Here is a 15,765-nt window from a genome sequence, read left to right on the forward strand (position 1 = left end):
ATGAATTGCTCATATCCATTTTAAGGTGGAGATTAACATGTTCTGGCTTTGCATGATCTATCAGGGTGGTTTAGTCACTATATGTGTCTTCATCCATTTACTGCAAATTGAGTTAATATGTTGCATGATCCATGTGTCTGCACACATGTGCTTGCTGGAGAGGGCTTTGCATGGTTTGCTCACCATACTCAGGGCTGGCGCTACCATTAGGCCACCTGGGCAGCTGCCTTGGGCGCAGACCTCAGAGGGGCGCAGTACTGCCCTTTAAGGGTCACAGTTCTATACAAATCACCTGTTTTAAGAAAAAATAAAAATAAAAGGAAAATATAATAGTTCAGAAACGCTTCTTGAACAGCTGAATCGAAGTTGGCAATGTGTGTGTGTGCGTGCAAGTAGCTCGTCTTGCCTAGGGCGCAAAATAGTCTGGCACCACCCCTGACGATACTCATGTTGGGGTTAGGTTTTTACCCACAGAAGGAAAAGGACTCTAAAGAGTTAAAAAGATGTCCTTGGCCAGATTGTCTCTGCCAGGAGAAGTCCAGTATGAAGCAGATTCCTCCCTGGCCTACGTGCGGTACGAGAAGTACAAGATGAAGAGACTATTGGTTAATTGGGCCAAGGAGAAAAGTGTATTTAAGAAGTCCATGTTGTAAGGCTCCTTACTGCTAAGACATTATCCTTACTGCTAAGATATTATCTTCACTGCTACGTTGTGATTGCTGTACTGTTGGTGAAAGGACTGTATATATGACCATTTATTCTGTAAGTAATTTATTTAGTGTCAGTAAAGTTTCTTACTGACCAAAGACCGTGAGTGCTCTATTTTTTGTTCTTAACTCCAAGCTGAAACCATTTCCAGCTCCACGCTGCTGCTGCTATTCGCACTCTGCTAAATTTTTGGGTAAACCATTACCACGATAACTCATGGTTACCCCATAGCAACTGAAATGTCTAATCAGCTTCTTTACTAGGCCAGTTTTGAAAAGCTGTCTTAATATGCAACCTTTGGAAAAAGTCGTTTGATTTATGCCTCAAAAACAAAACAAAACATTTTAAACAACATTTTCTTTGTGGTGATTTTACTTCTTAAGCTGATGTTTTTCTGAGAGCCATTTCCCATTGTAAGTCATTTCAAGACTCCGTATCTTTTGCCAGTCCCAGTGAGGAGGACTGGAGACAATTTCTGCTGAGATGTGATCAGCATTTTTTCTTCTTCTGCAATATCCAATCAACATGTAATTTGAAACAGACAATTATCTCCCCTATAATGATCAAATCAACTGTTGTTACATCAGCGTTGTCTGCATGTCCCAGAGGGTCTGGAACTAGTCCCCACAAAACAGCAGAAAGCTATTAATATCCCCTGTGCCATTCCAAGCTTTAGCTAGATAATCAGGGCTCCATTTTTCTCATCACTGATATTTTTTTAATGTGAAGTCTGAACCAGACATCAACCAATTCTGTGACAATTCAAGTCAAGCAATGGAACCAAGTGAAGAATAACATTGCAACTGGTGAATGGGTTTCCAGAAGGAATTGCTTCACACATAATGATGGGATTTGGCATATTGTTATTAATGCTTTTGAATCCAGTGGTGTGCAAGAGTCCTAACTTTAAATGTAGCATTGCTGAACCTCTTCCTATACTTCACAAGCATTATCATTCAGGAGATCTCATCATTGGGGGTGTCATGTCTCAGATTTACATTTTTTCCCATCTGATAACCTTCAAAGAACGCCCCTCAAAGGAAGTCTTTGAAGAGATTCTGTAAGGATCCTCCCCCATTTTACTATAGCATACATCTATCCAAATAATATTCTCAGTAATTTCTGTCCCATAATGTTGAGGTGTGAATTTGTCTCCAGTGGATTTGCATGGAGTGATTGCATTGTCTTCTTTCTTTAATTAATGACAGCCTACCCCTGTTTATGCCATCTTATTTATCTTCATTGTCACCATTATTGCTGTCTTTGTATTCCTTGTCAGTAGTTTACAGCAAGGATATGATACTCCATGCCTCCATGTACAATATAAGAAGCTCCAACTGATGATTAGGGTTTTAATTGATATATGGTGCAAACAAATTCTTAATCTGAGTAGGCAGGAAGAGCAACTTGTATGGATCTTCTTGTATGGATTATTATCCTCTTCCTCATTCATTTCCATCTAGTAGTTCCAGGCAGGGATCTGATATTTCAAGGCTACTTAGAAAGCTGCCTTGTACTGTGTTAGACCATTGGTTCATCATGCCCAGTATTGTCAACACTGGCTGGCAGCAGCTCTCCAGGATTTCAGGCAGAATTGATATTTCCTTGCTCTACCTGAAGAAGCTGGGGATTGAACCTTCTGCATGCAAAGTGTGGGCTATATTCCTCTGAGCTATAGCCCCTATAATTGTTGTCAAACTTCTGAGAATGTTGTGATTATAAGATATGAAGTAATGGTAGGTTGGGATAGTTGGGCAAATGAAGAATACTAATTTTGCTTTAGCTAGTAACAGGACTAGCATTAACATCTGGGATGCCATCAGAGGGGAAGGAAGCAGCTGCTGAACTTTGCAACATGGGGCTCATCTACATCAAGCAGGATATTCCACTATGAAAGTGGTATATAAAAGGCAGAAGCCACACTACTGCTTTATAGCAGTATTGAAGTGCACTGACAACTGTTGGGGCCCATTGAGACATACTATACACTGCTTTCATACTGCTATATGCTGCTTGGTGTGGCTCCATCCTTTTATATAACTCTTTCATAGTGGAATATCCTGCTTGGTGTAGATGAGCCCTAAGAATCAAATGCCTGAACTTGCTTTTTCTTTTTTCCCCCTTCTCCCTCCCCATCCCCTTTCCTTTTGTGTCATGTTTTTCAGATTGTAAGCCTGTGGGCAGGGACTGTCTTAAGAAATATGTTTGTAAGACACCTTGAGAGCCTTTTGGGCTAAAGAGCAGGATAAAAGGACTAAAATAAAAAAATTCCTGGAAAGTTGCCAGCACCTCCAGTGTCCCAGTAGGGACCAATCCTGATGATTGCTCTGGAATCATCAGCCAAAGCAGTGTCGGGGAGTTGGGTTTAGCCATCATTTTAATTCCCCATTGAGCCATGGAACACTTTGGTGGGGGAAAACACATATAGGATTGTAAAAGTTTACACTAGTAAACTTGTGTTCCATTGAAAGCAATGGTCAAAGGTGATCAGAATTAATTGAAATCTCATTTATTTCAGTGGGGCCTAATTGGGGCTAACTTGCAATTTAATTAAGGCTATTGTCTGATATCTACTCAAAAATAAGTCTCACTGAGTTCAATTGAGCATAGAGTTCAGCCTTAGGTTTGGATCCAAACCATTATCACCGTTAATGTTCAAATGTAAAATCTTCAGGATTTCTAATTCCATTGTTATCCTTGCAGTGCCTAAATCTTCATCATATGACCTTCATTGTTAAGACCAGAGATAAGTCTATCTCATGTTGGCTCAAGCTCCACAAAATCAGGAAATTGGAACCTAAGGGTGATACATGAGCAGATGTTCTCCTTGACCAGTCAAGACATTGCACAATGTCATGAATTCTGCTTGCTTACAAATTTCCCCTCATTTGCCCACATTTTTCCTTGTTTTTTACAAGCCCAAACCCAGAAGGTCCCACCAAAGATACCAAATATTATTCTGGTCTTATATTGTCTCATGTGAAGCATCTGAGCTTTTTTTGCATTGCTGGGAGAATCGTCCTTTGAATTAAGCCATGCCCTTTTTACTGTTAAGAACATAGGGAAATCTCTATTGGGTCAAACCAAATGTATGCCTAGTCTAGACAGACAGATGTGTATGAGAAGTCCACAAGCAGGGCATAAGCATGCAGAAAAATGCTGCCATTTTTTTCATCAGGCAGTATATAGCACTGTTAACCATCACGGTTAGTGTTACATGTGATGGTGCATCTCATATTTTGCAGCAGTTGCACTGTGATAGCATGTAAATCTCTTTGCAGGATACTGAGTCAGAACTACCAGCACATCCTGGCCATGGTATTTGCTGTAAATGAAATCAATACAAAATCACAGATTTTACCCAACATCACCCTGGGCTTCCACATCTATAATAGCCAATTTATTCCAAGTTGGACATTTCATGCCTCCATGTGCGTTCTCTCAACACAGAATAACTTCATTCCAAATTACAAATGTGATGTCCAGAACAATCTGATAGCAGTTATTGGAGGATCTAGCTCTGAAATCTGTCTGTCCATGGCAACCATTGTGGACACGTATAAGATTCCACAGGTAAATTGTGTGGATGGAGTATAAACCTTAATTATCCATTCATATCACCCCCATAAGATTTTGGGTTTTAGAGAAACTAAAATAATGAGATACCTGGCATTGGATGCTGTTCAGATGTCAAATCTAATATGTCAGAGTTGTGTAAAAAACAATTGATGGGAATTTATTTATTCAAGAATGATATAAATCCAGAACAAGAAAAATTAACTCTCAAAAGCATGTGCAAGATGTTGCAGCCTTACACCCTGACCATATCCACATTTATTGGGAGGAAATATGATACTGTAGGAAGTGTATCACTATAAAATTAAATGCTTCTAAAAATTGAATATGTTTTATATCCCATACCATTAAAAATATTTTAGCTCATATATGGTTCTGCTCCAATGATGAATAAACAGTTTGAAGCTCTTTTTTCCCTGTGGATGTTCCCAAATGGAGACCATCAGTATGAGGGGATTCTCCAATTGCTGCTGTTTTTTAAGTGGACATGGATTGGGGTGATGTTTGTGGATGATGACAATGGAGAGAGGTTTGTACAGAATGTGGTTCCCATGTTTGCACAGAATGGTATCTGCTTTGATGTCATAGAAAGATTTCCAACAATTACGTATTTCAATGACATTGATGAAATGGTGTCACAGGGAATTAAAACCTACAGTGCTGTCATGAGAAGCACTGTTAACGTATTGATCATTCATGGTGAAATTCAGACCATGATTTTTTTGAGAATGATTCCTGATTTGTCAAAATATGAGGATATACCAATAAAGTCCAAGGGTAAAGTCTTCATCATGACAGCCCAGATGGAGTTCACATCACTTCCCTTCCAAAGACGTTGGGACATAGATATCATCCATGGAGCTTTAGCATTTTCAATTCACTCAAAAGAGGTGTTGGGTTTCAAGACATTTCTCAAGATGAGAAACCCCACCTTGGAAAAAGAAGACAGCTTCACCGGAGTCTTCTGGGAAGAGGCATTTGAATGTTTATTACCCACATCAAGAGTAGACTTACAAGTTGGGGCTACCTGCACTGGGGAGGAGAAGCTAGAGACTCTTCCTGCATCTGTTTTTGAAATGAGCATGACTGGCCACAGCTACAGTGTCTACAATGCAGTCTATGCTGTGGCACATGCCATGCATGCCATGCATTCATTCAAATGTAAACACAGGCCCCTGATAGATGGACAGAGGCAGAAGATTCTAAATCAACAGCTATGGCAGGTAATGTTCTGAACAAATTAACACACAAGAAATCACCACATCTGTGGGAGCAAAGAGAGGCTATGCTGTGTAGAAGTGAATGTTTCCTGTCCATTTTGCTTTCCCCCATGGTCTACTTGAAAAAATAAAATAAAGTTCTTTCCATCATGAATAAGAAGTCATTTTTAATTTTTTTTTTAGTAAATTATTATCATAGCTGAACTGAAATAAAACTCTCATCCATCTGCACCAGCTAAATTCAATTAGAATATCCTTTCCCAGATTAATAACTGGGACCAGAAGGTCTAAACATATAAGTCCAATTCTGGCCCACGTACCTGTATTTTTCTGAGCTCGATTCAAGGAGCTGATTTTAGCCTTACATGGCTCAGGACTGCAACACCTCTCACAACCTGAACATGCCCTGATACTATGATCAACACCTGAGGCCTTCCTCTGAATGGCATTTACGGACATCATTTATTCAAGAGGGAAAATACGTAATTTCTGAAGCCTCCATTATGGCTCTGAATGAGAGCGGATAGCTGCCAAGCACTCATCACAGGCGCTCAGAGCACAGGTCCACAAATGTACTATGGGTGACCGACTGGAACCAGGGGGCAGACATGGGGGAGTCTGTCAGACTTCTGGACTCAGTCAGGCACCTGCAATAATCCTAACGGCACATTGCTAAAGTGAAGGTTTCTGAAAATGTGTCATAGTAGATGACAATTTTTTGAAAGTGCAGCCTTGCAAATCACCAGGCGAGGATGAAATGTGAGATCACCTTGCTGGACATGATCATCCTTAAGGTCATGGTACCATCAACAAATGGAGAGCAAGAAATAATTTCACTGTCAACTTGTCATTTCCAAAATGGCTTCCTTAATTGGCCTTTTCCAGTCCATACTGAGAGTAGCAGTGAATTTGAATGCCCATTTCAGATTTGCCATCCTATCCTCATGCCTGTCTTAGCCACTAGGAGCTTAACAACAACAACTTCCCCTATTATAAGCCTACATTAAACTTTTAATGGAAAAAACTAACCACAGCCCTGAAATAGGGGGAAAAAAACACCATTGTTCTTTTGTATATTTATATTTGCATGGTTTTTACTTATGACTATTTTTTTCTCCCTCTCATTCAGCTCCACCACTTTCTGAGAAGCATCTCATTTAACAATAGTGCTGGAGAACAGGTTTCCTTTGACCCCAACAGAAAACTGGTCGCTGGATTTGACATTATGAACTGGGTCGCATTTCCCAACCAGTCCTTTCTTAGAATCAGAGTTGGAAGGATAGACCCACAGGCTTCCCCAGACAATGTGTTCAGCATTCATAAAGATGCCATTGTGTGGCCCAGCATTTTCAACCAGGTCTGTGTATATTATCTTTCAACCAAAGTCATATTCAAGGTTTTCAAAAAGTGATTTTCATAACACAATGTGAAAAAGCTGTATATCTGGTATTTAAGTATAGCATGAAACTTATCTGCATTAGGTAACTAAGAACTGATTGTCAGACTCAACATGCATCAACAATAGAAAGAAAGCACATGCAAGTTGTTCAATTAAACACACACACACACACACACACACAGGTTTTCAAAAGAAAGTGATGACTATGGATTTTCAACCAAGGCCAAAAAAGAGTGAAATTGTCAGCTAACGTTCAAAAGTCCCCTTTAAGAGGCAGAAAGTGGAAGTGACATTCTGATTTTTCCAAACCAGATACAGGATGGAGAATACAATATGCAAAGGTGAATATGAGGTTGTGGAAAAGTGATGATGAACAACTGAAGGCCACTTATTTTTCTTCTATTTAGAGCAACCTTCCCCAAGCTGATGTCTTCCAGTGTGTTGCCCTAACCACTGTATCTTATTCCATTCAATACAACTCAAGAAATCTTATCAGCTTCTATCAATGCAGGCATCACCCCTGGCTCACCCCAAACATCTCATACAGATGTTCCCTATTGAAATTGCGCCTGCATTTCCTGGAGGCAACTGAAGTGGTCTCATCACCCTCATTTTATCACTCTAAATACAATAATAAATAGGTTAGTTAGTTATCAGGATGATTAAAATCTAAAAGGAGACAAGCATCCAACCAGAAATAGTCCCAAACCTGGCTGGGTGGATTGGATGGCAGCTGATAAAGTTAAACTAAATTAAATTAAAGTGTTTTCTTCCATTTGGTGACAGGCACAGCCCCTTTCTCTTTGTAATGACAATTGTCATGTGGGTTATAGTAGAGTAAAGAAAGAAGGGGAGCCATTTTGTTGCTATGACTGCATTCCATGCCCACAAGGGAAGATTTCAAACCAGAAAGGTAAGAGAGATATAGATTATATCAAATAGACAGACTTCTACTCTATTGTTTAAACCGTTGTTTATAATTTTTACCACATTTTAAAAGTTGCTCAAAATTCATGTGGAGGAAAAGAGGAGACAATTCCATATTCCAATTAATATGCTAGTGCTCTTCTATTTATCAAATTGGTAGAAGAAGAAAAGTTGGAGCTGGGAATATAATGTAATTCTTGATATTCAAAGAGAAACGTCTCCTTCAGTAATAAGGCCAAGGTCCTTCTACTGGGTCTATTTTCTAAAACTTCTACTACTCTTGGAAACCTTAAATATGCCTTCCTTTGAGTATAATTATGTGAGAAGTTTGCAAACTTGTTTTTCAAGTGTTGACCTTGCAGCTCTCACTTAAGGTTTTGCAATACTGAGGCTTAGGCCTTAGCTAGACCAAGCTTTATCATGGGGCGAACCCTGGGATTGTCCCTGTGCGTCCACATGATGCACAGGGGATCCCAGGATCAGGGAGGGATGATCCCTCCCTTGCCCCGGGATAGAGCCCTCCCCTTAGGGCCCGCTTTTTCCACGGCCCCGAGCTAAGGTCGAGACTGGAACGTGTGGCCCGTTGCTGTGGTTTGACCCGGCTCCGTGCGATTACCCACATGGAACCAGGAACTGCGCACGGCATGCAGCACTCCTCAGGAGCACTACACCCATCGGGGTTAGGGTGGGGACGCAGGAAAAGTACTTTTTTTAAAAAAAGAGTACCTTTAGCACATGAGCATTTGGGCGCTATGTCCCCTTTAACAATAAAAAAATGGCGGGCACAACGCCTCCCTTCCTGAGGTCGTCACACCTCACATGTAAACAGAGGAGGGATCTCGCATTAAACCCAATGTGAGATCTTCCCTCCTCTGTCCTGGATTACACGGTAGGTAATCCAGGATGGAGGATTACCTGTAAGTAAGGTTTACTTACACAGTAGGTAAGGCCATACATATTTTATGTCTAGAAAGATCAGCTGTGCTTTCTTTTTCAGATACGGATGACTGCTTTCAATGCCCAGAAGGACAATACCCAAGCCATGGCAGGGATTTCTGCATTCTGAAAGATATAAGCTATTTGTCTTATAAAGAACCATTGGGGATCAGTTTGTCCACTATTGCTTTTTTCTTTTCTTTTATCACAGCTTTTGTGCTCGGCATCTTTATTAAGCACCAGGACACTCCCATTGTCAAAGCCAACAACAGGAACCTCACCTTCACCCTCCTCATATCCCTTCTGCTCTCTTTCCTTTGTGCTTTGCTATTCATTGGCCGACCTAATAATGTGATGTGTCTCCTTCGGCAAACTGGTTTTGGCATCATTTTCTCTGTGGCTGTTTCTTCTGTGTTGTCCAAGACCATCATTGTGGTACTAGCTTTCATGGCCACCAAACCAGGCTCCAACTTGAGGAAATGGGTTGGGAAAAGACTGGCATCCTCTATTGTACTTTCTTGCTTCCTTATACAAGTGGCTATTTGTACTGTGTGGCTGTCAGTCTCTCCGCCATTCCCAGATTTTGACATGGATTCCATGACTGAAGAAATTATTCTGGAGTGTAATGAAGGTTCACCTATCATGTTTTACTGTGTTTTGGGCTTTATGGGATTCTTGGCCACTGTCAGCTTCACTGTGGCTTTCCTAGCTAGAAAATTACCTGATTGTTTCAATGAAGCCAAGTTTATCACCTTCAGCATGTTGGTCTTTTGCAGTGTTTGGTTGTCCTTTGTGCCATCCTACCTGAGCACCAAGGGGAAAGACATGGTGGCTGTGGAGGTCTTCTCCATCTTGGCCTCCAGTGCAGGGTTATTGGCTTGTATCTTTTCTCCGAAATGTTACACCATCATTGTAAGGCCTGAGCTGAACAAGAGGGAGCAGCTAATAAGGAGAAATAATTTTTAAAGCTTTTTGGAACTTATCCTGCTAAGGTTAGTTGTGATCATGATGCCCCCAGCCCACATTTTCCCCAAATGCTGTATTGTTGTAGTAAAACGTGAGCTAAACAGCAAGGAGCAGAGAAGAGAAAAAGAAGAAATAAAGTATGTTAAAGTCCATGACCCTGAACTAACTAAAGCTATCCATTTGTTGTAAACAATGAGATTTACATTTAATGTGGTTACTGAATGGTTTCTGGTCACAATGGATATAAATAATGATGAACATCAAGGGGTAGGGAGCAAGATTTAAGTTGCTAGCAAAATTGTCTCCTCTCATTTGACCCATTCATTATATCAGCAGACAAATTCATACCTATTGATGTTCATTGATACCCCCCATTAGCTTTTTCAGTGGAATATCTTCCTTGGTGTAGATGAGCCCCAAGTGTCACATTTGGAGGTGAAAGAGTAGGGAGACACTTGTTGTAAGTCTAACCTGTTCCTTTGGTTTCACTGAACTTAGTCTTGTTTACTTCACACAAACAGAACCTTGTTTTCTGATGGGGGTTTATTAACTCAGTAGAGACTGAATGTCTTGGATACAGTGCTTTGAAGTTAGGACAGAATCTAAATGAATACATCATAGTTACATTACATTCTCTTCTTAACAGCTTAATATCAACACAAAACCCATGGAATAAATTTATAAGCTTTTTGCAGCTGCATGGTCATTTCTTTTCAACATCTCAGAGATATTGGTACCAATTGGGTATTGTCTTCCAATGCAATTTCTAGCTTGCCTTAAAAAACGCAGAGGAAATGCTAACACACAACTTTCATCATAACTTGTTTCCCCCCCCCCTTGGTGCCCCATAGTGTAAGACCACAGGAGAATTCTGTTGAGATACAATAATCCTATTTTGTTTTGTTTCCCTCCTGCAATGTCACATTATTTCTGCTGTCATTATCAAATCAAGTACAACTATTTCTAACCATTTCCAAATCCTTAGATAGTTTCAATGGCAACAAAGTAAAAGTACAAAATAACACTGAAGAATGCTATTAATAGCCCCAGTGCTGGGGTCAAAGATAGGAAGTGCCCCGTACGTCTGGTCCCTGATATAGCATCATCCAAGAGCACTTGAAATTCACATTGGGTGATTGATGTTGTAAATTCAAGTTATGCAGTAAAGTTGGGCTGAAAATGTGGGAAGAGATGAATTGGTGTCCAGAAAAAATATATGTTTACATAGAATTATGGTACCAGTGATGTTGACATTGTTGCTGTTGCCTCAAGGGACATGCAAGGTTCCTCTTGTTCAATGAAGCATCAATAGTCTTCCAATTCTCCACAACTATTATCATTCAGGAGAGCTCCTCATTGCTGGCGTCCTTTCTCAGATCTGCATTTTCTCCAGTCCATTAGGCTTTGAATAGGATGACCATATGAAAAGGAGAACAGGGCTGCCATATCTTAACAATTGTCTAGAAAAGGGAATTTCAGCAGGTGTCATTGGTAGGCATGCAGCACCTGGTGAAATTTCCTCTTCATCACAACAGTTAAAACTGAAGGAACAATGCCCTCTTTTGTATCTGGTCACTATAGTTATACTAACTATATATTATAATGTTGGAAGGATAAATGTTCACCTCCCATAATGCAATGGACTGAGGACTTAACAACACTATCACCTTTTGAATGTGTGGTATATAGATGCCACTTGCAAGTGGAAAAATACATGGATATTTGTTCTGCTTTTCTTGAAATCTATGCATAATTCTCTCCTTTTTTATGAATAGTGCATCATATGCATATAATGTTTGTTCTTTTTTCTCTCGCCACAATTTATTTTCTGTTCTGTTTTGTTAAATTCACAATAAAAAATAAAAAATAAAAAAATCTCAACCTTCTTTCTCTCCTCAATATGAAGAGCTGCCTATATATTTTCCTGCTAAATTCTAATCAAAACTGAATAGATACTGAAAGCATCATCACACGAGGAAATCACATTTCCTTACCGTCGCTTCTCCCCCTCCTGCTTTTGTCCCTCATTACTTCTGCTTTCTTCCTGGAGGGGAAAGAAGAAGTAAACAAAGACCATGTGGCCCATTCAGGGCGCATTTTTATTGCAGCATTTTTCCTGCACACAGCTGGAGATCTCACCACATTCCATTTTTTAAAAAGTCAATTTTTGGGGGGTCCCTTTTGTGACAGAAAAACAAGTGGAAGGAATGTGAGGCGCACGGGAGGCAGACATCACAATCTAAAGGATGCGCACACATCTGTAAGTGGGCAGTAGTGAGCATGCAATAAAAAGCTTGTGATATGAACCTCTAAAAGTGGTATGCTCTTGGCAAATTGCCATTTTGCCCACATGATAAAACAGTGGGATCTGAAGTGAGATCTGAATGTTGCACAATTTGCATGAGAATGGCAGGATTTCTGGCCATTGAATAATAGATTGGAATCTTCTCATGGCCCAGTCCAGATAAGGCTTTCATGGCTAGTCCCTTCACTTATTATTTATTACATATGTTTATATACTGCTTTCCACAAATCTTTGAACAATGTGACACCATCAGAAGTGTCTGTCTCCACCATCAGGGGGGGGAGCGCCCCCACAACAACCACAAAACTAGAGGAGATTTTCATTATTCCCTTGTTGAGATACCTAGGGAGAAAATGCACCATCAGTGATGGAGTTTTGGTTCCCCTGGTCATGAATGCCAAGAATACTGGTTTTCTCCAGGGCCATCAGAATGGCTTCTCTTGGACATATAGTTGAATGACAAAGCTGCAGCTTTCAGATTTTGACCTTGTACCCAAATTCAGGGTTTTGTCATAGAAATGTGTGATTAATAGTTAAACTTGATTGAACCATTGCTGTTTACCAGCTCTTCTCCAACTTGGTGCCCTCCAGTTGCATTGAACTACAACTCCTATTATCACCCAGCAAAGATGGTCAATGTTAGCTGGAGGTGATGGGAATTGTACTTCAAATACAAGTTGGGAAAAGCTGTAAAACTAAACACTTTACACAGACATGGATGACTGTTACCTTGGTAAAAAGCACACTCATAATGATTTTAGGGATATTAACTTTAAGTAGTTTAGTACGTTATTGGTAAGACACATTATGTGAACAATCATCTACACCTCCATGAGCCTGCCCAACCATTGAGATCAGTGAAAGAGGCTTTACTTTCTGGGCCACCAGCAACAGCTATTACGATACACAGTACTAGGGACAGGGCCTTCACAGTGGTGATGGAACACCTTTGAAAATCCTTCCCCAGGAAGATACATAGCTTGGGGTGGGAAACTGAATAGACATTTCTTCCAGTCCACATTTGATACCTAAACACTACTACTACTACTCCTTCTCCTTCTCTCTCTCTCTCGCTCTCTCTCTCTCTCTCTCTCCTTAGATAGACCTACCCATTTTAAAATGAATGGAATCTCATTGATTGCAATGTATCTATTCCAGGTATGAAGAAATCTGGAACCAACTCAGTAAGAATCAAACTAGAAAACAGCATAGGAAGAGATCACAGAGAAAACAAATTCTTTACATAAACCTGAAGTAATTTGCACGACTTTTCAAAGGTAATCTGATAAATATACTGCATTGGAGAAATCAGATGTACCAAAGTGATATATTACCATATTCAGCTCTGATATCCTCAGAAACATGCATAGGTGAAGTTCCAGTCTAATCTAGATGTTCATGCATTCCCCTTTCCCCGTTTTTCTTAAAATCAAGGTGCTTTTGAAGTCATGTAGAAATACTCTGTCAATAATGATCAGGACATGTGTGAATGCTTCAGCCTTCAGAAATGCTTCAGCCCCTCTGAAATATTGTTTCTCTGAAGCAATGTTTTTCTGGTTAGATATTGGTTTTGTTTTCTAGAATTGAAACTTTCTCATGTCGTGTGTTAGAGAAAGGCAAGTAGGAAACATTGTATCATAGAATCATAGATTGGTAGAGTTGGAAGCTGCCTATAAGGCCATTGAGTCCAAACTCCCCCCCCACTCAATGATCCCTGCATTATTATTATTATTATTATTATTATTATTATTATTATTATTATTATTATTATTATTATTATTATTGAGCAGGGGGTTGGACTTGATGGCCTTATATCCAAACAGAGAAAGATTTGGGAGCTAGTTTGAATGTGTGTATATGCCTGTGCTATACAATTATAGGGTCTCAAGCATGAGGGTGTTGTGCTGTTTGGTGAAGGTAAAAGTCAAGTTGTGTGAACATAGTTTCTTCATGCTGCCCTGCAATGTGACTGTATGTACAATCTAGTTTAGTGTGATATGGTTTGTAAATATGTGTCAAATTAAAGTGTAGCAAATATATTCTGAAGCAAATTTACTCTGGTGGTCTTCTTCCAGGGTACTGACTCATAATTATCAGCACATCTTGGCCTTGGAATATGCGATAAAGGAGATAAATGAAAATCATCTGATATTACCAAATGTCACTTTGGGTTTTCACGCCTGTAATAGTTATTTCAGTGCAAGCTGGACCTATCTTGCTGCAATGGAGCTTCTGTCCACATGGGACAAATCAAGCCCAAATTACAAATGTGGCAGCCAAAATAATATGAAAGCAGCAATTTCGGGATTGGAGTCTGAAATTGGCCTTCACATGGCAACCATCTTGAGCATCTACAAGCTTCCCCAGGTAAGAAGTGTTCATGGGGTATGGAAAATGAACAAGTTTTCTTTTCTTTTCTTTCTTTTCTTTTCTTTTTACACATCTGTATTTTTTGTTTTGTTTTGCTTTTTTGTAGGATTGTGAAGTTCCTGGAGTGGAAAATACACAACACAATCCAGGGCCCTTTCTACACCTAAGGTGTTATTATTTTGTTCTTGTTTTGTTTATCAACCATGTCTGCTTGGTCATATGCATTACTTTGGGTGGACAATAGACATGCACACTCACACACAAAAGATTAATTATTCCCTCATTCTTTTAGAAGATAAAGAATAAGGTGGCAGCAGCAAAGGAGAGGTTTAATATTAGACGTCACAGAGGCTGGTGACACCACAAAGACATACCCAGCATTGCAGCCTGTATGCTCTACCACTACAGCCTAATTCCACCATCCAAGTGAAATTTTATTTATTTATTTATTTATTTATTTCATTTCTATACCGCCCAATAGCCGGAGCTCTCTGGGCGGTTCACTACATATAATAAATTATAGGTTGGATACTAAAGGAGGAGACACTGGCCTCATCTACACCATGCAGGATATTGCACTATGAAAGTGGTATGAAAGTGGTATATAAAAGGCAGGAGCCACACTACTGCTTTATAGTGGTATTGAAGTGCACTGACAACTGTTGGGGACCATTGACATATAGCATATACCGTTTTCATACCACTATAACCTGTTTGGTGTGGCTCCTGCCTTTTATACACTACTTTCATAGTGCAATATCCCACATGGTGTAGATGAGCCACTGCATGCATGGGGATCACATTTAGCACCCACAAACCCTGCCCCTTTCATCCAAATTGCAGTAAGCTAAATTTTGTGTTTATGATTGGTCCCTATTGGCTGTAATGAATGGTGTTTTGCCCTGCTCAAGATCCAGTTACAATTCTAGTTAAAAGACTCTGAATTACAAGACAAGTAACAACACTCCAGATAATGATTCAATGTAATATTATAGAAGAAAACCTTTTGATAAACCTTTTTTAATGTCAGTTGCAGGATTTTGGAATTCCTTTGGCAAGACAAAGTGAGCTACTAATGCTTCCTCCACAACCACAAATGTTGGGATATAAAAGTATATAAAAGATATAAAAGTAGAGAATTTTTCCACACTCCCTTTTAACTTATTAGGTGTTCTTGGGCAATTACAAGAATGGTGATTCCGCTAGGCTAGAGAATGGCCAACACTGGCAGTTTTTGTAGCTGCCTTGTCTCAGCAGAATATTCTCCTTCTCCTCAGTAGGGCCAGTTATGACTTGGAGTAGATGGACCATAATGCTGGGCTGCTTGAAGCAAAACCCCCAAGAAACATAAACTTTCT

At 39.8% G+C, this 15,765-nt stretch overlaps 1 protein-coding gene across 1 annotated transcript; it reads left to right on the plus strand.

The window, feature by feature from the left end:
* The first annotated feature begins 1,577 nt into the window (after positions 1 to 1,577).
* On the plus strand, positions 1,578 to 9,732 carry LOC134405767 (vomeronasal type-2 receptor 26-like). The gene is made up of 6 exons (XM_063137022.1): positions 1,578 to 1,768; positions 4,104 to 4,281; positions 4,647 to 5,507; positions 6,634 to 6,861; positions 7,690 to 7,816; positions 8,828 to 9,732. Exons 1-6 carry the CDS (start codon positions 1,578 to 1,580, stop codon positions 9,730 to 9,732), a joined length of 2,490 nt encoding a protein of 829 aa, XP_062993092.1.
* The last annotated feature ends 6,033 nt before the right edge of the window (positions 9,733 to 15,765 follow it).

Source organism: Elgaria multicarinata, chromosome 11, assembly GCF_023053635.1.
Source record: "Elgaria multicarinata webbii isolate HBS135686 ecotype San Diego chromosome 11, rElgMul1.1.pri, whole genome shotgun sequence".
In the NCBI taxonomy this organism is placed as follows: Eukaryota; Metazoa; Chordata; class Lepidosauria; order Squamata; family Anguidae; genus Elgaria; species Elgaria multicarinata.